This window comes from Leptonychotes weddellii, chromosome X (genome assembly GCF_054177405.1).
Source record: "Leptonychotes weddellii isolate Sample4059 chromosome X, ASM5417740v2, whole genome shotgun sequence".
Taxonomy (NCBI): Eukaryota; Metazoa; Chordata; class Mammalia; order Carnivora; family Phocidae; genus Leptonychotes; species Leptonychotes weddellii.
Genome location: NC_138385.1, coordinates 93,421,938 through 93,446,100, shown reverse-complemented (window position 1 = coordinate 93,446,100; position 24,163 = coordinate 93,421,938). Strand labels below are relative to the sequence as shown.

General features: G+C 46.4%; 1 protein-coding gene across 1 annotated transcript; it reads right to left on the bottom strand.

Annotated features, from left to right (window-relative positions):
- Window positions 1-1,227: 1,227 nt before the first annotated feature.
- Window positions 1,228-23,964, bottom strand: RS1 (retinoschisin 1). Its single transcript, XM_006750847.3, has 6 exons — window positions 23,913-23,964; window positions 14,424-14,449; window positions 13,189-13,294; window positions 5,892-6,033; window positions 3,449-3,644; window positions 1,228-1,380 (listed from the first exon to the last, which is right to left on the bottom strand). The coding sequence occupies exons 1-6, from the start codon at window positions 23,962-23,964 to the stop codon at window positions 1,228-1,230; spliced, it is 675 nt and encodes a 224-aa protein (XP_006750910.1).
- Window positions 23,965-24,163: the final 199 nt, after the last annotated feature.

Genomic DNA, 24,163 nt, shown 5'->3' with positions numbered 1-24,163 from the left:
GTGTTTTCAGCCTCTCCCAGGGAAGGGCATGAAAACTCAGGCCGAGCTATAAACGACAGAGGAGACTTAGGCTGTTGTCCCTGAAAGGTCCCTGCTTAATGCATTCCCCAGGCCCATTCCTGGCCCGGTCCTTCCCAAGGCCGTTTCAGCCTCAGGAGCAGGCATGCTTGTGTGTTGCAAGGCAAGGGGGAGAGGTTAAACAGTTGGGTCACAAGAGACGTAGCCACATTGCCCTTCTTAGGACATAGGGTCTGACCACTTCCTGCAAAGCATGCAGTTAGCTAATGGGCCTTCCCTGTGTAGCCAGTGATAGCTCCTGGGCCTACTGTTTTTAAAATGTTAAGCTTGTTGAAAAATGGTAGCCCTAGATAAAGGGAAATTCTGGTGTGCTCTGGTCATTTGGATTTCCTAAAGATAGAGAAACTTTGCTACTTAGATGTGCAGCCTGTCCCATGTGTTCACCCAAGTAGCGGCCACAGATGAAAAATTTGCTAGAATGGAACTGTATGTAATGAGAGCTCTGGAACCACCCCCCACTCCCACCCCAATCCTTGTGTGCTGGGGGTGAGAGCTCAGAGCAGAGGAGGCCCTTTTACCTGGGGTGATTGGTTGTGTCCACCTCCCAAGAGACCAGGGCATAGGCTCCCAACAGTTGTACTCGTCTCGGCCAACCAGTCACCCAAAACCTTGCCCTCTGCACGCCCGGTACTCTGAAGTCCTAAAAGGCCATGATCCACTGAAAACTTGAAGGAGAAACTGCAAGCTTGCTCTCCATTTGCATTCAAATCAAAGTTTTATGAAACTATGTTCCTGTTTTCAGTGTGGTAAAGCAAAAGAGTTTTTAAATTATCAGGGCTCCTTTGTGTTCCCTGGGACCACATCTTTCACACTGTCAGACCAAAAACAAAACAAAAACAAAAACCAAGAGCAGCAAATTACCCCTGCTACTTAGGCTTTTGTATGAAAACTGGTTTTAGGGACATTTTCTTTGTTCTTATTTTCTTTGGCCTGCAGTGGGGAATAAGTTCATTTTTCTTTTTCTTTGAAATTGAAAACTATATTTTTTAGAAAAAGAAATTCTTTCTGCCCAGCTCTGCACTGAAAACAGCTTGTAAAATACAGCTGTGTTTGTCACCCTGTTTGAGTCAGGGTTCCCCTACAGGCTGCTCTGAGCCCTCCACCCCCCCACCCCCACCCCCCACGGCAGGTGCTGAGCTGAGGGAGGCCTCAGGCACACTTGCTGACGCACTCCAGCAGCTCCATCCGGATGGCAATGCGGACGTGCCAGCCCAGCGGGATCAGCCGGATGAAGCGGGAAATGATGGGGGGCCGCAGGAGGTTCTGGACTGTGGAAGTTCGGTCTGAGTTTCCATAGAAGACCTAAAGAGAGAGGAAATCTTATCGCGATCACATCAGAGGACGGTAAAGGAAGAACAACTCTTATCCGAAGCTGGCCTAAACTTTTAAGTTTGAGAAATCTCAGCAACTGGTTAAGGCTCAGAGAATTGCACGTGCCCCCCCCCCCCCCGCCCCGCAAATCTGAACTTGCATGTTAGTCAGCACCTGTGTGCTCTAGGCATCTCCGAGTCACTCTGTGGGGACATCTAGAACTGCACCATCCAGTATGGAAGCATTAGCCACATGTGGCTCTTTAAATTTAAGCGAATTAAAATTAGGTAACAGTTTCCTTAGTCACACTAGTTGTGGTTCAAGTGCCCCATAGCTATGTGTAATTAGTGGCTTCCATATTGGACAGTGCAGATATTAACATTTCCATCATCACAGAATGTTCTATTGGATGGCACTGATAGAAAATGCCTCTTGATCCTTATCACCAATTTTGTGTTTTAATCCTTTGCCTTTTGACAAATTTTGAAAAGGACCACATCACACTTACAAAGAGGAATGTCCCTCTATTCCAAAGGTATCCAAAGTGGGGCTTGAGTAAAGCTCGAGTATGCTGGCCCTGAAGTTGTGAGCCAAAGCTTAAGTGTGTATCTCTACATTGATACAAATGGCAAATAGACTTGGAAAACTGCTTTTAGAAAAGAAAGAGACATAAAAACAAGATTCTGACGGGGGGAATGCAGTACCCAAAGTAGAGAGAAAAAGGGCTTGCTTCGTGTTTTGGGGGGATGCAACATAGCATGATGCCGTGGCTGTTTGGCTACATTTCCAAAGAAATCATTCTTTGCAGTCTTTCTAGAGTCGCAAGGACACTGGAACATTTCATTTCTTTCTGGGACTATCTCCTAAAAAAAATCTGGCTGCTACATTGGCCTCATCCATCTACAAAACAAGAAGGACCTCAGATGCCATGACCTTGCCCCTTTTCCCAGTAGCAACAGCCCACATCCCCTTCTCTCAGCTTTTTGCCCTTGAGCCTATTCAAGTCGGGACAGCTGCAGAGGGAGGATGGGACAGGCCCCTCCAGATTGCACAAGGGCCTGAGTAGAGTGCCTTTTTGCAAAAAACTGTCAAGGCCTTCGGAAATGCAGACAGGACTAGAAAAAGAATTCTCATTTCTTTTTGAAAAGCCAACTAACAAGAGCAAAAATGAAATAAAATGTGTAAGTATCAAGATGGTTTTTCTTACTGTACTCAATCAAACTCCTTGAAATCTCAACCCATGAATGTCTTGCTGTACAACTTGTCATCAGAGAGTACAAAGCCTTCTGATTTCCAGCCACACGTGTCTACTTAATCTGATTAAATGTCCAAATTAGCCTCAGAAGTCCTTACTCTCAGGCAAAAGGACAGTTAACATTTCCAAACAGCTAGTGAATTTTTAATTCATTGCAAATATACATTATATATATATATATAATAATGATTATATATATATATATATATATACTTAATTACGAGCCTACTGTGTTCGGTCTATGGTGAATAAGACTTGGGGCTGGGCCTTTAGAGGTTAGTAGGATATATAGTTGTGCAAAGGCTTAAGTTCCTCTGTGTTTGCACTGCTGGAGTCATTTTAATCATTTACATAGCTCAGTGGCTAACTTGCTGGATTGTCCAAATCTTCCTAGAAGTGAGTCTCAGTAGTAAGGAGAGGCCATATCTACATAAATGGACAAGGGCCTAGCCACATCAATAATAGGTCAAGTCAGACCCATGTAGCAAAGTGTTCAATGGCCCAGTGAGTTTGGAACAGTCCAAATGGCCAGTTTTGATTATTCAAGCAACTATAAACTGATCAGTGAATTCAGACAAGGATTTCTTCTGTACACAACAGTGGTGCTCATTCACAAACAAACTGCTAGGCACCCAAGATTCAGCAAGAAAAGACACCTGCCTTGTCGTCTGAGAGTAGACCATGTTGTGGGGAAGATCACAGATGACTTCCCTTGCCATGGAGTCAGTGGTCTGACAGGGTGGAAGCAGGAAGGAAGCCCCAGAGAGTGTGAGCTGAAGGTAGTTTGGGGTAAGCCAGACTTACCCGGTTGTTTCCTGTCTGGTCCTTATAGTAAATCCAGTTCAGGTTCTCATCCGTCCTGTACTGCACGCTGTACTTGGTCATCCACTCATCGATGTCACAGCGCCCCTGGGTGAGGATCCCTGAAATCACCTTGACCTCCTTCAGATCTATCTGTAGCCACTGGCTGCTGTCCTGGTACTTGGAGAGCCAGGCACACCTGCCAGGGACACAGCAAATCACCAGGAGCCTTTCCCCATGAGCACCTCCAAAGAGCTGAGCGGCACTGCCCTTTGAGGGGTTACCAGCACCTGAAGAACCTCTGCAATGCTTGGACAGTCTGAGCTGCGATCTGGTAAGGCACCAAAAGACCTGTCTTCAAGAAGTATCCAGCCTCTGTTACACTTGTATCATTGTCTTTCTCCCTGCATCTCCACTGAGCAAAGAACAATGGCCAGATTCAACTGATTGGTCAAAGAAGTGCCTCTGCGTGTGGCTGAAATCACCTTTGAGGTGTGGTTGAACAGGTCTTTCTTCAAAACACGAAAATGCATGGTTATTACACCCGCCAGCCCCCTTCCGTTTTCATTAGTCTCTCCTGGTGTCTCTTTCTCCATGAGTCTTACCCTAATTTCACTCCCTTTATACATATCTGCATCTCCTTCAGGTGCTGTCATTCATAGCTTTCAGAGAGTATCTCCCATGTGCAGAACACTGAGCCAAGAGGCTCTGGAAGAGCTTTTGACAATTGTAAAGCAAACTAACCATTGAAGGAACTGGTTTGTTTTTTAGCTATATCCCTCCTGAATTGTGGAAACCTATAATTTCCCCTTTGAGGTTTTTATTTATTTTTTGCATATTAATTAGCTTCTTGGGACTCAGTCCTTGGCTGCCTTCTCTTCTAACTCCAGACTTGCTCCTTGGGTGACTCTTGAATTTTTAACTTCCATCCCAGACCTTTTCTCAACTCCAAAATCTGAGAATCAGTTGCTGTCTATACAACTTCTAGATGCCTTACAGCATCCCAAATGAAACCTGTCCAAGAATGAACTCCTAATTATCTCCACCCCAACTGCTCCTTCCAGTATCCATCTCTTGGAATGCTACCTCCATCCTCCTGGGTGTTCATGCCAGTGATCTGAGAGAGATCCTTGGCCCCTTCCTCTCTGTCACCTCAAACATCCAATCCATCTATTGAGTCCATCTCAAATTTTTTCAAATTCATTTACTTTTCTCCATTTCACTGGCACTGCTCTAGCCCATATCATCCTCAGTTCTTGCCTGGATGATTGCTACTTTACCTCTCTTCACTGGTCTCCCTGGGTTGCCTCCCCTGCCCCCCCCCCCCCACTAAACAGTTCTCCCCCACAGGAGCCAGATTTTTCTTAAAACACAAGTCGGACTGTAATACTCCCCAACTTCAAATCTTTCTCTGGTAGAGTCTGCTAATTGTCTCCCAATATCCTCTTCCCATTTTCCTTTAGTCATAGAACACCAAGTTTTATCTGGGCAAATGGTCACCCAGCAGAGTTCATATTTCCCAGTCTCCTTTGCAGCTAGGTGGGACATTCTGACCAAATTCTGATTAATGGGATGTGGGCAAAGTAGCCAATATGATTATGCTTGTATCCTTAAAAGTGTGTGCACCCTGCTCTTCTTTTCTCCCCACTGACTAGAATGTAGATGTGATAGTGGAAGCGAGGGCAGCCATTTTGTGCCCCAAGATGGAAGCTTCATGTGAAGAATGACAGAACAAGGTAGAAAGAGTCTGGAACCCTGATACCATTAGCCATCATACCAACCCGACACTGCCTAATGAAACTTTTAGATGACCAAGAAATAAACCTCTATGTTGTTTAAGTCCCCATACTTTGGGGCTCTTTGTTACAGCAGCACAAACTTGTATTCTAACTAATGCACATTCAAGGAACTCATTATGCCCAAAATAAGGACCATAATCCTTAACATGACTTCATGATCTGACTTCTGCCTGCCTCTCTAGCCTTATCTCCCTTGTGTCCTAACTTTGCTGACCTTCTTTACCATCCCATGCGTGCCCTTCAGGGAGCCTCCCAACTAAGGGCCTTTGCACCTGCTGTATTCTGTGCCTCCCCGACCCCCTCACCTGGACAACTGCAAGTCTCAGGTTAAATATCTTTTCCTTAGAAAGTCTTCCCTGGTACTTCAAATGAATGAGGTCTTTCTTCTTTGTCTCCTGCAGAGCATTTAACACACTAAATGATCAGTTGTGTGATTATGTGCTCAGAGTCCCTCTGGCCCCCTAAACTGTGTGCTTGTAGAAGGCTGGGACCGCATCCACCTTGTCCACAGTCCTCAGCACATGGAAGGCACTCAATGAATATTTGTTGAATAAATAAATAAATGCATTCTGCCATTTGTTTATTACAGAGACGTGCATTTTTCAAATCACATGAAAAAAATTGCCTGAGTCATCTGCCCTGCTTACCCAAAGCCTTGACTGTTGAGCCGGGCCTTGTTAGCTGTCCATGAGGAATACCAGCCCACATACTGCTCCAGGTTGGAGCAGGTGATCTGGTCTGGTGTAACCTCTCCTGACTCAAACCCCAGGGGCTTATGATATGGGCATTCTGGAAAAGAAAAGGCAACATATATTAAAACCCTCATATCACATCGCAACACTCAACAAACACGACATGACTAAAATGACAAATCAAACCATCTCATTTGCACTTTGGAAGGTGGAGAATGTTTTGCTTTGCAGCGCAGTTCACGATGGATCTTCAACCTACTCACTGCTCTTATGAGAAGAGAGTGAAGATGAAGTAAAAGGATTTCCATAGAGACTCACAACATTCATAAAAGCAGACAAAAGGGGCTCTATGGCAACCTGAGGTGGGGGGGGCTGAGAAATACTTCACCTCCTCCACAAACTTAGACATTTAAAAAACCAAGAGGTTCACAGAGAAATATCATACTTAAATGCCATACTCTTTATTTTCTGCATGAACACAGTTTTAAACAGCCATCCTGCATGATGACATCAGGGTCCCTACTTATCCCCAGGCAGCATAGGATGCTAATGATAGAAACAAAACAATGGTGAGAGGCAAGAAAGGCAATTATATATTGAGACTGATTTCTCACTTGTAAATTGCAGTTTTCTCACTAGTCTAATGGGAAAAAAAGGGCGGGGGGTGAAATGTGCCTGACTATTAAATGAGGTACAGTTGAAAGGAGCTTTTTTTTCCAAATACGAATAGCCAAAGCTAGTTCTTAGATGTTAACCGTTTGCTGCTTGTCATGTATTTCTTCTCGCATTTAGTGTTGGGTTACCTGGTCAAAAACTTTTGCCCAGCATCCATTCTCCCCTTCTTTTTGACGAAAGAGCCCTAATTTTGTTGGGCAGCAATGTAACCAGCTAAAAAAAACCCCAATCTTTCCAAGTCTCTTTTGTGGTTAGAAGTGACCACATGATACAATTTGTGACCAGTGAAATATAAGATGATGTCTGCTGGGGATTTCTGATCAGTTTTTGCTCACCCTTTCTTCCTGTTGCCTGGAAGGAAAACCTGACGGCTAGCACAGAGGTAGCCATCTTGCACAATGAGGGTAAGGCCAAAAGAACTGCAGAGACCTCAGCCCTGATATCCTTACTACATGAGTCAAAACAAAAGTAATTTCATAAGCCACTACTTAGGGGGGATCTTTTCTAATCAAATGCAGATTCTAGCTAAACTTCTATAGAAGACAAATGATAAACTTATACAAAGACATTCTTCCAGTTTTCTGATTGTGAACGATAAATGTCAAGTAAGTTATTTTTTTTTCCATGTGTAAATTTGAGTTCAGTCTGAAGAGCTGAACGTATTTACTGGGGCATCATCGCCTCCCAACAGTAAGATGAGTGCTGAGGTCTTTCTGGAGCATAATTTTCAAAAGTCAGTAAGACAGAATGAAGCATGCGAAAGCTTGAATGCGATCCATCCTGAGACCAGAATGCCCGCACAGTAGTCATGCCCTGTCCTCAGAGGGCTGAAGACAGAAAGACAGCTTCAGGCCTCTGACCAGGGAGGCTTCACCACCTTTTTGCCCAGTGCACCGAAGGGAAGTGTCCAACCCCCACCAGTAGCTGCAGCTCAGTGGGGCTGGAGGTGAGGGGACTGTATTGGTAGTTTATCTAGTACCCAAGGCTTCAGGAACCTATTAAGAGAATGGGAATTCCTGGGAGTGAGGACAGGAGTGCTTTATGGGCCGCTCGATCAGGCCTTGTGTGGTCAAATCATCAGGAGGGCTTGCTAAGGATGCAGTTTCCAGTATTCCACCCCTGGAGCAGCCTTATTTTTAACAAGCACACTTTCAAAGCGCACTTTGGAAACCTTGACCTGTCAGGGAAGGCCTTTGTTGGTTGGCAGATTCAGTGACCTACTGCCTGTGGCCTTGGGGCCTCCTCCCCTCCTTAATTCCCCTCTGACCTGGAAGACAAGCCCGTGCCCCCCGGAAGGAGGGACAAGGTCGCAGCACCAGAAAGCTGTGTTTCAGTGGGGCCCAAGGTTATTATTAGCCCATCTAATAGTTAAGAGTGGGCTGGGAACCTACGGAGACCTAGCCAGCGGCAATGGCCTCGGAGGCCGGTGAGATCTAGACATGGGCCCTGCCCACACTCTCCAGGAAAGTGATGATCTTGCCGTCCCCATGGCCTCAGTTGCCATCTGGGAGTCAATGCCAGACTCTCAGGCCCCAAGCCTTAGCTAACCATTGTCCATTTTCCAGGTGAACGGTTCCATCTGGGTGACCCAAAAACCCCTCCCACCCACACATCCAAAACCGAGCCCTTCAGCATCCAAGCCCCAAGCCTGCCCCTGTCCAGTGCTCCTGTCTCAGGCATTGGTGCCTCTAGCTACCCAGCTGTCCACCCAGAAAGCCGGTGGTGTGGCCCAGGGCACAAAGCAAAGACTGTCTGACAGGTCTCTGCCTGGGCACCACCTGGGGAGTTACGGAAGTGCTAATGTTCAGGTCACCCTGCAGAGATGCTGATGTCATTGGTCTGGGGTTGGACCTGGCTAGGGGTAAAGCTGCAAGGGAGTGTAATGAGCAGCCAAGGTCAAGAATGCCTGCTTAGAGTCAATGTGAGCTGGGATTGGATCCCACTCTCTGTGTGAGCTCAAGCAAGCTGCTTAACCTCTCTGGATCTCAATTTCCTCATCTGTGAAATGGGCACAACAGTATGTGCCTCCATAATGTCCCTGGGATTACATGAAATAATGTTTGTAGAGTCTGTAGTGCCTGGCCAAGAGCAACAGATTAAATTGGTGTAATAGAAAAAATATATATATATATACATATATATATATGTGTGTGTGTGTGTGTGTGTGTGTGTAATAGGGTGAAGTTGTGGGAATATATTGATGTCTTCTTGAGTTTTTCATGTTTGTCTTTCTGGTGAAGACTCACCCGGGGAGGAAATGTAACTTCCCTCTACCGCGCTCTGTCCTGCCCCCATCATCCCCTGTACATCTCCCCAAGAAGGAGTCCAGCTTCATGTTTCTAAAGGTCTGTTCTTCTTGCGCCAGGAAGAATAAGCCCCACGCTCGTGTTTGTGTGTGCGTGTGTTCGTGTGTGTGAGATTCAGGAGAGGAAAAGGCTGTTGACAGCACAGCATCTCTCAGATTTATGAATTTGGAAGATCTAGGCCTCAACAGAAGTTAGCTGATGGTGCTAGAGGAGGTGACTGGAGATTCTGGACTTTGGCCTTTGTGGGGGAAAGGGGGGTGCTCATGGAGGGGCCTGAGCTCAGTGGGGACATGCTTCCTCTGAGAGGGCTGGACCACGGATAGGGTCAGGGAGACCCCCTCAGGAAACCCGGGAAGGTCCGTGGGACTGAGCTGAGCTTGGTTCAGAGGGAGAAGAGCCACCACCAAGGTGTCCACCTTCAGGTGGGGTTGTGGGCCAGGCAGAGAGTCTGCCACCTAGCCTGAGCCTAAGCCCTGCCCCCAAGCAGCCCTTGCAAGCCCATGGGGGCTTCATGTAGTCCAAGGAGAGAGGAAGGACCTTTAACAAGCCTGTCTTTAGACTCCTCACAGGCCATGACAAAGGAGGCCTCAAGCTGGAGTTATTTAAACTTGGAAAAATAGGAAATGTGATATTTCTCATGCTGTGTGCTGTGGAGTAAACTGCAGTCAAGTTATGTTATTTTTCCTGACTCCTCCTTTCCCCTCTTTCTCCTCTCCTCCTCCTTCCGTGGTCCTGGCTGAGCTCCCTTTTGGTCCTCATACAGGCCTGGAGGCCTTCCAATGAGGCTACTCCCTCTGCCTGTGACACTCCTGTCCCCTCTCCTCCTCTTTCACCTGGCCAACTCTACTCATGCTTAAGATCTCAGCCCTCTTCCCCTTCCTGCCCTGAGCTGAGTAAGGGACCCCAGCTGCTGCCTCCCCAGGCACCCTGTTCCTGTTACTTATTCCCTGTCCTTGTGATAATTTAATTGCCAGCTCCCTCGTCTGTCTGGCTCACCATTCTAGCCTCTGAGCTGAGCAGAACGCCTGCACGTGCTAGGCACTCGATAGTTATTGACTGGATGCTGAATGAAGGGATCAACAAAGATTATCACCCATCTTGGGGGGCCGCTAGGAGTAAGCAGAGAAAACAGCAGAAACAGGAAGCAGAAAGCTCAGGGAGGAGACAGAGGTTGCCCAGCCCAGGGAACACCCACCGCCCTGAGCAAAAAGAAACTGTCACTTGAGCATAAACTAGGATTAAGCGACACAAATAACATTGCTGGAGGAATTAAGGGGCTCGCCATCAGATTTACACGGAATATGGCCTTCGCACGTTTTCTGCCCGATGGAAGTTAGTGTAGCTATAAAGCCTGTTTTTACCCTCATCTTAAGGAGAAAAAGAATGTTTCTACATTCATTTTAAGGAAAAACCTACGTCTTCTGAGTGAGTGATGCTTTGCTCATTCCATGGATAAAGGCATAGTCATAATGTGCTGCTAATCCAGACTATACTTAACATACTAGCCTTTCTCATTCAGTAGCTGATTTCTCGGCTGGTAGGCCTGAAGGCCAGACAGGCTTCTAAAGAACGTTAACCTAGAGAAGCACAAGGAGAGCTGAGGGACGTTCTTGACAAGAGAGAGGTGAATATTAATATGCATGTGTATGAGACTTGAACCGATATGGCCATGTAGTAGAATCTAGAATAATGTTTATAGAATAGAGTAGAAACTCGAAAATAATATAGGAATATAAGATCTAGAATAAAAGGAAAGCAGTAACGAATCATTGGATTTCTTATATTTTGATACTTGCTTACACTGTTTCCCCCTCGGAGTGCCAAGGTAATCTTAGCTCGACTGCGAAGACGGACCCCTTTAGTAATTTTAGTAATTTTCATAACGTTAAGCCGAAGTCAGTCACCTTCTTCTTCGTGGGTGGGGACACTAGACAATAACAGCCAGTGTGCCCCTGGGAGCGCCTCCTGGCAGCTCCGAGTGAAGCTCCCTCCTGTCCTTCTGTACTTTCTAGGCTCTTCTTCCCTCCTAAGGCGGGCTCTGGTGGAAGCGTGGAATCTCAGGGTCCAGAGAAACCAAGCAACATTCTTAACATTCCACTGAGGATCTGAGGCACTGATGGGCAAGTGACTTCTGGAACATTGTGGCTAGTCCTACTGCCCTGAATCATCTCTTTCGTGGAAAAACCCATTAACACCAACAAACCAACTCTTTCACACTTAGGTTGCATTTTTTTCCTTCCTGGAAATATCTGTGCTATTAAAAAATAAAACAAAAGCAAAAACCAACCAAAAAAATGGTGGGGAGAGGGGAATGCTTAAGCTAAAAGAATTTCTGATTTCAGAACTTCAAGTTCCTGGCAGGTGTGTGGGGAGAGAGCTTGGGGGACCCGGGTCGACTTCACATTTCTCAAACACACAGCTCTCCTCAGCCTCACAGTTGATTGGGTCCATGAGGCCCATCTGCAGAAATAATCTCTTTTTAAGTTGCTTGCAGAAAGAACTTCGAGTGGAGTTCCAGTCGGTCTTCAGGTCTCTGCTGAAGAGAACATTTATTGCCACCGCATGGGAAACTCCTTCGGGCTGGAGCTAATGCCTTCATTTTCATCTTCCTGTCGGCGCCTAGCATATAATAGGCACCTGATGACAAAGGGTGGAATTGAATTTTAAGTGGGTTATTAAGGAGGGTGCTTCCATATTGACTGGGCAGGGCACACCAGTATAGAGTGGTTGCAGGAGCTCCCGCCGGGGCACACAGTGGGGGGGGACGTCCGGTAGAAGCCCACCAAACTCAACGGCACTTAGTGCTTTCCTCGCCGCCGGGACCCCTCTGCGGCTCGCCAACAGACTTAGCTCACAGACCACTCCTACCCCTTTAGTAAACAGGAAAACGGAGCCAGTAAAGGCCCTGCCTCCCCCGCAATTTGCTATTTTAATGCAAATTTAATGAAATAAGAGAAGCTCCCACATGTACACACATACTGTGTCTAGCGGAGCTATTATTAGGCGATTACGTAAAGTGAATGACTTGGCATGGCACCATCATAACCCTGGAGAGGGGTGACAAAGACAGTTTCAGGCAAAAGAGGCCCTGAGCCATGGGAAGGACTGAGCGCTGCAAGTACTTGCTGGGCCCCCAAGCCCCTGAAAGTCCGAATGTGAGCTCTCGGGAGGCGCGAAGAAAAGGAGCTGACCTTTATTAAGCTACAGTTTGCTGGGTTCAACACAAGAAGCTTTTCATGCCTCCTCCCACTGATTCCTCATAACAACTCCTTAGAGCAGGGGTCAGCAAACTGTGGCCCTTGGGTCAAAGGTGGCCCGCCACCGGTTTTTGTAAATAAAGTTTTATTGGCACACAGCCGTGCTCTATGGCCGTGTGTCACGTCTATGGCTCCTTCCGCCCTACAGCGGCAGAATTGAGGAGCTGAGACCCTTTGACCTGCAAAGTCATAAATATTTAGCATCTGGTCCTTTACAGACCAAGTTTGCTGGCACGAACCTTACAGGAAGACATTCAGAGTAGCCAGGAAGGTCTATGTTATGCTGCAGAACAAATTGTCTTGGAAATTTCAGAGGCTTAACGCAACAAAAGTTTTTCGCTCAGGTGACTTGTCCATTATAGGTTGGCAGGGGTTTGTGCTCCATTTAATCTCCTGGGACCCACACTGAAGGAGAAACCACTTTCTCAAGGAGGGAAGGGAGAGCCAGAGAGTTGAGTACCAGCCCTGAAATGCTCATTTGGGAAGAGACACTGCTCACTTTGGCCGGAACTGCTCATATGGTGCCACCTGACTACAGGGGGGCTGGGATGTAGGGAAGCACACGGTTGTTTGGTGAGCAATAAACCCTCGGGCACAGTGCAACTACCTCCATTTGACAGAAAAAGACCAAAGTGGGAGTCCCAGAGTTAAGAAATGAGGCAGCCAGGGTTCCACCTCTGGTCTTTCTGGCTCAAAAGCCTGTGCTTTTCTCAAATGCCCCACCTCCTACCATTGATTTCTTCTCATAAATTCCATGAGTCTGTTTCACTGAAAATAGGTTCCGGCTCACCGTCTCACGTAGGCCAAGGACAGATGCAAGAAGCTGTTTCGAAACGACATCAGTGTGGTATGTTGGAACAGTGCCCGGTGTGTGATTTGAAGCTCAGAGGCCAACTGTGTGTCCCGGGGGCCGGGAGGGGGGCTGTTAATTCAGCCAGGTTGAAGGGAAGAGGAGAAACGGTGTTCCTAAGGACACCCCAAGGATCTGGTGCCCTAAGGAGAGGGGACACTCACCTGGTATGCAGTCTAAGGAGGTGGCACCAGCAGACCAGAGGGCATTGGCACCTCCTTGGCAATCACATTTGCAGGCTTTCTGGTACCAGGGGTCCTCACCCTCATCCTGCGGGAAGCCAGAGGGGCAGGAGGGTCAGTCACAGTCAAAGGCAACTCTGGCCAGAGCCCCTGGGAAAAGTTTGTGTTCAAAAACCTTGCTCCTGGGCGCCTGGGTGGCTCAGTCGGTTGAGCGTCTGCCTTCAGCTCAGGTCGTGATCCTGGGGTCCTGGGATCAAGTCCCGCATCGGGCTCTCTGCTCTGCGGGGAGTCTGCTTCTCCCTCTCCCTCTGCCCCTCCCCCCTGCTTGTGCGCTCTCTCTCTCTCTCTCTGTCAAATAAATAAATAAAATCTTAAAAAACAAAAAACAGGGGCACCTGGGTGGCTCAGTCGTTAAGCGTCTGCCTTCGGCTCAGGTCATGGTCCCGGGGTCCTGGCATCGAGCCCCAGATCAGGCTCCCTGCTCTGCGGAAAGCCTGCTTCTCCCTCCCCCACTCCCCCTGCTTGTGTTCCCTCTGGCTCTCTCTCTCTTTCTGTCAAATAAATAAATAAAAATCTTTAAAAACAAAAACCCTAGATTATTATTTCAGCCTTAACACACACACTTGCCACTCATCTTTGAGTCCAGATTAATAAACGTCCACCACTGTGGGTGAACAGACACATCCAGGCAGGGAGCACTGTTTGCCCCATTGTAGTTATCTTCAGGGGCTGGGGCAGCCCCAGTCCAAGGTCAGGCTCCTCACTTCCCCTGGAAGTCCCTTTTAGGGATCCAGTTTTAAAAGGTAATGGAGGGGCACCTGGGTGGCTCAGTCTGTTAAGCGTCTGCTTTTGGCTCAGATCCTGATCCCAGGGTCCTGGGATGGAGCCCCGAGTTGGGCTCCCTGCTCAGTGGGGAGCTTGCTTCTCTTTCTCCCTCTGCCCCTGCCTCTGCTCTCTTTGTCTCTCTCTGTCAAATAAATAAAATCTTAAAAAAAAAAAAAGGTAATGGATTCAAGATTACATCACCTATATTAAGGCCCGGTTTCCTTACATTCTCTCATTAAAACACCAGTCTTGAACTTGCCCGGAGAGAATGTGCCATTGCCGCCACCAGAATAAAATATCTTTAAAAAATACCTTTTTTTAAAAAGTGATAATCCTACACATTATTTTGAGCTAGGAAAATCTTCAAAAACAGCTTTCTTACTGTAACATACCTCAGTAGACGATAATCCCAGTATGGCTAAGCAAAAGGACAAGAGAGGGAAAAAAATCAAGTTAAAAAAAGAAAGAGAAATTCAACAAAATTATTCATTCCATGGAAACGTGAAATAAAAATAGTCACATAAAAGTCAACAAAGCCCCTTCTGGAAGAAGTCAAACTAAGTAAATATCTGCCAGGAATAACATCCACAGATGCTGAGAAACTAGGGACAGTAAAATTAAACAGACAAGGATAATAATTATTATTATTTTAAATTGAACTCTCCCCCCAAAGTGTGGCTCCAACTCGCGACCCCAAGAAGAGTCACATCCTCTACTTACTGAGCCAGCCAGATGTTCGTATTATTTTTGTTCTTTATAGAATTTTGGAAAACACATTAATGTAGCAAAGAGGGAAAAAAATGCACCTGTATTTCTTATCACCAAAGGCAACACTGTTAACATTTTCATATAAATCTTTCCAGTCTTTTTTTCTATGTGTATTTTTTAAAACATATTTGAGAACCTACTACCTAAACAATGCTTACAATTTACATTTAAATTATGCTTACAATTGTTACATTTGACATTAACAGTGCTAGCTTTTCCCTTTACTTATTAACCCTTCATCATCATCATCATCAACAACATCCCTAGTGTCTGCCAAATGTGCTATTCAGAAGCTGATTCCTAGCCCTCTCCTCCTACCCCCAGTGACACACTTAGGTTATTTAGGATTACCACATTGTTCAGAAAATCTTTTTAAGGTTTGTTTATGATGTACAGGAAATATCAAACCACAAAGTACAAAGTACAAATACTGTATAATTAATGTGGGAAAACTAAGTGTGCAAAATTTAACATAAAACTAACATCTGAGGGGCGTCTGGGTGGCTCGGTCGCTAAGCGTCTGCCTTTGGCTCGGGTCATGATCCCAGGGTCCTGGGATCGAGCCCCGCATCGGGCTCCCTGCTCGGCGGGAAGCCTGCTTCTCCCTCGCCCACTCCCCCTGCTTGTGTTCCCTCTCTCACTGTGTCTCTCTCTGTCAAATAAATGAATAAAATCTTTAAAAAAAAAAAATAATAAAAATAAATAAATAAAATAAAATATTAAAAAAAAGCAAAACTAACACCTGAACTATCTTTATAGAAGTATGAATAAAGAGAATGAATGCACAATTTATTTTTTTAACAGTTTTTATTTAAATTCAATTAATTAACATATAACATATTGTTGGTTTCAGAAGTAGAGGTCAGTGATTCATCAGTCTTTTTTTTTTTTTTTTCAATTCCTCAGTCACACCAGCCACATTTCAAGTGCTTCCTGGCCACATGTGGCTAGGGGCTGATGTACTGCCCAGGTACAGAACATTTTATTAATAGCAGAAGGTTCCATTAGACAGTCCTTGTTAGTTTAAAGCACCAGAGCTCCATTTCCCATTTTCAACCAAACGGAAACCTTCATTTCTTTTCCGATTATAAAAGCAACACATACCTATTATAAAAATCTTGAACAAAACTTGAGAGTAGGCAATAGGAAATAAAAGTCCCTCCTTAACCATTTTTCCTATCTAAAAGTTGAATATGATGCCCACGAAAAAAACCTTTCAGGTTGTTTTAGAGAGTGAAGGAATGGTCTCATCTTTTGTGTCACAATTATAAAAGCTATCTTTTTCAAATTGTGCCTTCATTTAGATACTACATATTTACCTATTCTGCAAACCACTTTTTAATGTCCAATGTGAGCCTGGCACCACATCAGGGCCTGGGCTTTCTGAAATGGAAGCCTCGCTCCTTGCCCGCAAGGGGCTGGAGGGCCCAGGAGAAGACAGGCCCCTGGATGATGCATGTGGTGAGTATTAGGCCAGGTTATGCATAGGCTGCTGTGGGAGTCCAGGGGAGCATATCTTTTAGTCAGAGCACTTCAGGGCTACCCCTCACCTGTAGTCACCAAACTTCTGTCTCCCCTGAGCCCTTGTTCACGGGTTATTCATTCCAGAGATTCCCTGGTCTGCCTGTTAAGGGCAGAATCAATCCTCTCAGGTCTCGACGAAGGTTAGGAGTGCCATCTTGGAGGCCAAGTCCTGTGCTGGCAAAAGAAGTTACTGACTTCTTATTTTCACATCCAATGGACTCTTCCCAACACTGACCTTATGTCTTCATGCTCCAACATGCTCTCAGTCCCTCCCATCTTCCTTTAGCTTCCATCCCACTGTTCACCTGATTCTCCCATCACTCTGAATATCCTCTCAGGCTCCTTTGATAGCTCTGCTTCTTCTACCCACCTCATAAAGCTTCCTAAGCCCAAAAGTCCAACTCTTGCTTTGAGTGGTTTACCCGGTATCTCCCCATAGATGTCTCTTACTATCCAAAATTGGACCCAACCAAGTCCTGACACAGTCATGGAGCAACCTGAACTCTCATATGTTGCTGGTGGGGATGTAAGTCAGTCTAACTTCTCTGAAAAACTATTCGGCAGCTTACACTAAGGTGGAACATATATGTGCCCTATGAACCAGGAATTCTACTTGTAAGTAGCTACCCACCAGAAATGCATACATATGTTCTCCAACTGACAAAAACACGTGCTAGATTACCCTCAGCGGCAGTATTTGTATTAACCCCAAACTGGAAACACTCATATGCCCGTCAAGGGCAGAATGGGTAGGGGCACCTGTGGCTCAGTTGGTTAAGTGTCAGACTCTTGATTTTGGCTCAGGTGGTGATCTCTGTGTCGTGAGACTGAGCCCCGCATCGGGCTCCGTGCTGGGCGTGGAGCCTGCTTAAGATTCTCTCTCTCCCTCTCCCTCTGCCCCTTCCACATGCCCCCTTTCTCTCTCTCCCTCTCTAAAAAAAAACAAAAAAAAAAGAGTAGAATGGGTACAGGTGGCAAATTCCCACCAGCGGAACACTAAACTGCAATGAAAAGGGATGACCACAATACGGCCGCATCTCACAAACAGTGCTGAGTGGAAAGTCAGATGCTAGAGTGGACACACCATATGAATCCCTTCGAAATGTACAGAAGCAGGCAAAAGTAATCCATGCCATTAGACTCTAGGGTCCTGGTCACATCTGGAGCAGGGAGCGGCCGCTGGTGATATTCTGTTACTTGATTGGAGTGCTGGTTATGTGGGTGTGTTCAGTAGTGAAAATTCACTGAGCTATACACTTACCTGTACTTTTCTGTATGTATGTTGTACTTCAATAGAAAGTTTTTTAAAAATAGAACTCATTGCATCCTTCCTCAAGTTGTTCTTCTCCTTTGTTTCTTATCTTACTGAATGGCTTCACCATCCATTTAGCACCCCATCTAGAGACTTGGGGCTTGTCCTAGTCACCTTTTTTCCCTAAACCCCCATATCCAGTTGTCAAGCAGGGGCCTTTTTCCTCTCCACGCACCCCCCCGTCACTTCCTGTGTTAGGCCCCCACTCTTCCTGCTCCCATACTCTCCCTGCTGAAGGGAGAACTTGCCTCATCCACCCTTCATGCTGCCGATGGAATGGAATGCACACCTGATTGTGGCACTTTCTTGCTGCAAAACCTTTGCTGGGTCCTCATTGCAAGGCTCCAGGTTCCATCTCTCACTTATTAGTTACATGGCCACATCTCTCCATTTCCTCATCCCTAAAATGGGTATGATAATCATGTGTCTTTCAAGGGGCCGCCATGATCTATCTCCTGCCTGCTTCCCCAAATGTATCTTTTGCACGCTCTACTAGCTGCAATTCATCGCATGTGCCAGGCTGTTTCATGCCTCCGGGCATGTCTGTCTGGTTTCGTGGCTTTAAAGGCTCTCATCTTCCAACTTTTCTGCCTGCCTACCCCCTTCCCTGTGCAGGGGACTTCTTCTGTCCCCCCGCCCCCGTGTACAACTCACCACTTGCTCTGGCTTGTGTCCTGCCTCTCTCTTGGGCACAGGTTTATCTAAGCACTTGTACACTTAGAGAAATTGATATAAAAAACATGCCTGGGGCGTCTGGGTGGCTCAGTTGGTTGAGCAACTGCCTTCGGCTCAGGTCATGATCCTGGAGTCCCGGGATCGAGTCCCGCATCGGGCTCCCTGCTCGGCGGGGAGTCTGCTTCTCCCTCTGACCCTCCCCCCCTCTCATGTGTGCTCTCTCTCTCTCTCTCAAATAAATAAATCAAATCTTAAAAAAACAAAAAAAAAAACATGCCTGAAATTGACTGGTCCCAAAGGATTTATTCTTTAAGTAATATTCATTATCTACTATATTCCAGGTCCAGCTTCGGGTGCTGGGGATATAGCAGTTAACAAAATAGGAGAAGGGAGGCGCCTGGGTGACTCAGTCCATTAAGTGTCTGCCTTCGGCTCAGGTCATGATCCCAGGGTCCTGGGATCGAGCTCCGCATCGGGCTCCCTGCTCAGTGGGAGCCTGCTTCTCCCTCTCCCCACTCCCCCTGTTTGTACTCTCTCTCTCTGTGTCAGATAAATAAATAAAATCTTAAAAAACAAAAATAAAAACAAAACAAAATAGGATGTACATCATAGGGTGTATATAGTCTAGGCTGGGGGTGTTGAGGGCTAATGAATGAATGAATAAAATATCCTGCAGTGAGAAGGTGATATTGGAGCAAAGACCTGAAAGAGGAGGCAGACCTGTGAGCAAAGCACTCTGGGCAGAGGGAATAGCAAGTGTAAAGACCCTGAGGTGGGTGGCTCCTGGGTGGGTACTTGGTGTGCCCTAGACAGAGCGAGGAGACTCTGGGGCTGGAGCCGATGAGTAAAAGAGTTTTAGGAGATGAAGGGGCAAAGTGGGCGGGGGGGGGGGGGGAGGTATGGGAGGCAATCCGTGCCAGGCCTTGTGGGCACGTGAGGACTTTGGCATTTAGCGGGAGTAGGTCCTTGCAGGGGTTCGAGGAGAGGAGGGCCAAGACAGATCGGGGCTTGTAAGGCTCCCTCTGGCTGCTGGGTGTAGACTGGATTGCCTGGGGCAAGCTGGAAGCAGAGAGCCCAGTGGGGTGAGCACAGACATGGGGTCGGGAGCCTATGGTGGCTTGGCCCAGCTGGTGGCAGTGGAGGGGAGGAGAATGGCTGGATTCTGACCGGCTGTGGAAGGTAGCCAACAGTTACTTGCTGACAGGTGACAGGGGTGTGAGAGAGAGAGAGGCTCAGGGCCTGAGGGACCGGGAGGAGAGAGCTGCCATTTCCTGGGGGAGGGGAAGGTTCCCGGAGGAACAGGGACTGTGGGGGATGGAGTGAAGATAGGCCCCCGGAGAGGCCTGCGGGACACGCAAGCGCTGAGGTGGAGTGGGCTCCGGGCTGGCAGCTCCTGGAGCTCAGGGGAAAGCCCAGCCCGGCTGGACACTGCCCTGCGCTCCTGGCAGGGGGTGTGACGTGAACCCGGCGCCTCCGTCGCGCAGCTGTCCCCCAGGAACCGCCAAGTAGAGGCGCGCACGAGTGGCATTGACTTGATTTGGGGGTTGGTGATCCCGGAGGCACTTGGCTCCACCCCATCTCCCAGAGAAGCTGGGGATGGCTGAAATGCCGAAAGCCTCTGTCAGTTGGGCAAACGTCAGTCGTGCCAAGACCCTCTTGGGGGGGGGGGGTGGCGGTCAGAGGGGAGGCGTGCGGGTCACTGACAGTGTGGCCTTAAAAACCAAATCAGTTTGGATCAGAGCCTGTGCCTGTCGCTGAGGAGGGTTTTTGCAGCTGCAACTAAGCAAACCCAGAGATCGAGCGAGACCCCTGATTGCTGTGGCCTTCGGGGCCTTTCCCTTTCCCCAGGGTCACAGGCGGGCCCTGGGGGTGCTGCGTTCTGCAGAAACAAAGCAGAAGGCCGAAAGGAAAGGGAGGTGGGGCGTGTGTGTGCGTGTGCGTGCGTGTGTGTGTGTGTGTGTGTGGTTCTGCCACTGTGTCCCCGTGGGGAGGAAGAGTCCTAAGAGGAAGGCCTGCTTTCAGAGCCACTTCCCGAGTTCACTCAGATGTTGGGCTGACTTGTGATGTTTTCTCCTTCCCAGGCTCCCCTCCCCAGAAAGCTTTCGTCTATAGGCAGCCTGGGGATCTGAGGCACCAGATCCTTATGGAAATGAGCAGAGAGAGAAGGAACAACAAGTATTTTTCAGGAAAATCTGTCACCAAGGGAGCAGCAACATGGCTGGAGAGTCCCGAAATGATTTCCTCACCAAAAAGCCAGTGAGCAAAAAGCAAAAGCGTGCTTGACTACAACATCTTATAATACCAGAAAATAACATTGCTGGAATGAGCGACAGAAAACAGGTCATCCTTGAAAGGAAAAAGAGGAAAAGATTTTGATTGTGTGGTTGCATATTTTTCTCCCTCCTGGGATTGTGTTTGAGATTTCTCCCCATGTTACGGGTGTCCGCTCGAGCGTCTGGGATGTGTCCCACTCACCGATCTTAGATTCATGCAACATGGGCTCATCCTGCCTTCAGCCCTTTCGCCCAAAGGGCCGCTCCGTGGGGAAACCCTTGTTATCACAGCAAGAAAATTCAAGGCTTGCTGTCTCTCAAAATGTACCTTGCAAGCTCAAGAGGAAAAGTGGGCATTAGACACACATAGGAAAGACTCTTTGAGTCTTTTTGATGGATGTCACTAAGTCCAGAGCTTTCCTTCCCATGGAAACAGATGAAGCTGAGGAGAAAAGCATAAAATTATGAATGGCAAAAGCTGTCAGTAACTAGCTTCTCATCTCCTTGAGAACCAAGAGTAAGACACAGGAAGAAAGCAGCAGGCTGCAATAATGTCCCTCTCGAAGAAGAAGAAAGAAGGAAATTGTCCTGGTGTGAAAATGTTGCTATTTGTGGCTACAGGCATATTCCTGGGTAAATCTGTTATCTGTACATGCTTCAACACAGATGAATCGCAAAAACATATGCTAAGTGAAAGATAAAAGACCATATGTTGTATGATTCCACTTAAATGTAATGTCTGGAACAGACAAATCTACAGAGACAGGAAGTAGATCGGCGTTTGCCAGGGGCTGGGGAGAGGGGGAAACGGGCTTAATGTCTACCAGTTTCTTTGGGGAAGGGGGGGTGACGAAAATGTTCTAAAATTGGATTGTGTGCGCCACAAATCTATAAATACACTAAACACCATTGAATCGCACATCTTAAATGGGGGAATTTAATGCTATGTAAATTACATCTCAATAAGCTGCTTAAAAAAAACTCTGCTGTCACCTGCAAAGGAGACACACCTGTAAGATGAGGTTTGCTTTTAAAAAAAAAAAAAAATATATATATATATATATATATATATATATAAACATGACCAAGTAATGGATCTCTTTATTTTAATAAGGTGAATTTTTAAAAATCATCATTTGCATTGAACCCAAGATGTACAATGTAAGATAAATAGAAGCCTGCCTCCGTTATCAGATGTAGGTAGTGCTTTACGATGACAGTGTCTCCGTTCCCAAATGAACCTTCACCCAACGCACAGGTGGTGGAGTCAATCCATTTATCTTAGTTCACTGTAATAAGGAGCTGCTGCCACCGTGAAACAGAAACAGTGAAGAGTACATTAGACAAAGAACCTTTGTCTTCCGGTTCCCAGTTGTGCAATAGAAAACATTTTTCCCCTGTGCTTTGGCCTTGATTCTCTCTCTGGATGGGAAGCTGAGGAAGTGCAGCAACCGCATCCTGTATTCTTGTATTTTTTTCTCTGCCTTTTGAGCATCCCTCTAGCTCAGGGTAGAGCACACATAGGTCACTAAGCCACACTGACCATAAAATGGTCCCTGGACCACCCCGTGGACCACATTCCAGTCCACCCAGCCAGATGGTATTTTCTGCTCTTCATGGAAATTTCTGGAGCCCCTCAGCCATGCACACAGATTGGTAAGAGAACAGGAAAGAATGCTGTGCTCCGGGCCTCCTGACAGCGTGTCTTTTATTACAGATATCTCCTGAATGGGCAGGTCTAATTTAAAAAGGGGTTGGTAAACTTTTATAGGGCTTTTTCCTATTTGGGGGTCACAGAGCACAGATGTTAGACTCAGCACTGTGAAAGTAATAAAGATCTGCCCTGCGTGTCAAATTCTTACACAGTGTTTGGCCCATAGCAACGATTCAGGGGTGGGTTTTTAACGAACCGACAAAAAAATGAGTGGATGGATGGATGGATGGATGAATCTCAATGCCGATCACACAGAAGAGAAATCGGAGGGTGAGGCCTATGGATATCAGAGAACCGGAAATATGGGAATCTAAGCTTTGAAAGGTTCTGTTTAGATTTTCTTGCTGAGGAAAGCGCAAGGAGTAAAGGAAAAACAACAAAACACCCGGAGCACCTTCAAGTATTGAGAGTTCCTGAGACAAATCGCTGACTCTTCATTGCAAAGCAGGGAAAAAAAAACAAAAACAAAAACAGACAATTGGTCTCAATGATCCCTACTTAAGAAATGTATTTGGGTTTGCAAAATGACCTTGGGATTATATTCATACAGATCTTTCCAAATACTGAGAACGGTGACGAAATACCAAAAGGCATGCGATTGGGGGAATCATGGAAGCACATACTCTACCAATAACGTCTAATGGGAGGGCAGAGAGGAGCGTGATTTAAACCAGGAATTCTGACTCCACTTGTGTGAGTTGCGTCCCGTCTGTCCACCAGGTCATTTGCAGAGTGGAGAGGCCTCCTCCTTCCCGCCCTTCTTATTTATTTCCTGTGACACGCATAAATACACAATCACCTCGAAGAAGACATTCAACCAATTTCTAATGTTCAGAATGAATCTAGAAAGGAATTCTGAGCTAACAGGTCCTTGAGAGTTGAGAGAGGCATGAAGGACTATTATTTCGAAGGTTGAGAGAGAATTTAAAAGTTGAATTGGATGATATCTTAGAGATTTGCTTTTAATTTCTCCTTATTTAAGCATATTACTCCTGCCAGGGCCATATTGAGAAATTTAAAAACGATTGAGGGTATAGAGTCTTTGGAGCTTCCTGACTCTCTGTTGGATTATGCTTTCTATTAGAGTTCAGTGGTAGTCGGCATGTTATGTTAATCCATATTTAAACTAGAGTGACCTCACGTCCGGATTTGCCCGGGACAGTCCCGGTTTACACCTGTTGTCCCAGCAGAATTATTAATAGCATTCTCTTCCGCTCTCAGTAGTGTCCTAGTTTGGAAGATTAAATTCTACAGGCACTCTAAACTTTGACTCCTAAAAATTTTCAAGGCTACACCACACTTTCTTGTTAATTGTTGCAATTTATAGTTATTTTCTACAATTTCTGAGGCCCTTCCTTCTCCCTGTCCCATTTCAAGCATCCTTGGAACTTTAGAAGGCTCCTCAGAGAACCAGAAAGCCCGTGGTGAAGCTAAGAGAACCACATCCACAGAAAGACAACTGTTGTTCATTAACAATGCATCTTGACCAATTAACATGCCTTGCTAGTTAATGATATTTTAATTATTCAGGTTGCATCTCTATTAATCAGCAAAATTACTAATTCAATTGTACTATTAAGTATTTGATAAATGCTAATGTTTGCACAGCACATACCTTCATAGCCGAAGAGCAGTAAAAACAAGAAGCCTTCTATCTTGCGTGGCATGCTCCGCTTGTCCCTGGCTGCAGCTCTACTTTATCCAAGTGCAGAGCTTCCCCAGGAGCAGGGGCTTAACTTGAGCACTGGTCTCATTAAGCATCTTATTCCATTTAGTTCTTAGGGCTTTGGCTGAGCCCTAGGAAGTTAACCCACATCCTGCCTCAACAAGCAAGTCTCAGAGAGGAGTCTAATGTCAACTGAGGTT

Coding starts and splice junctions, on each gene's coding strand:
- RS1 (XM_006750847.3), bottom strand. CDS start 23,964: ATGCCACGCAAGATAGAAGGCTTCTTGTTTTTACTGCTCTTCGGCTAT. Junction 13,295..14,423: donor TGGGATTATCGTCTACTGAG/GTATGTTACAGT, acceptor GGCTTCCCGCAG/GATGAGGGTGAGGACCCCTG. Junction 1,381..3,448: donor ACCAGACAGGAAACAACCGG/GTAAGTCTGGCT, acceptor CTCTCTCTTTAG/GTCTTCTATGGAAACTCAGA.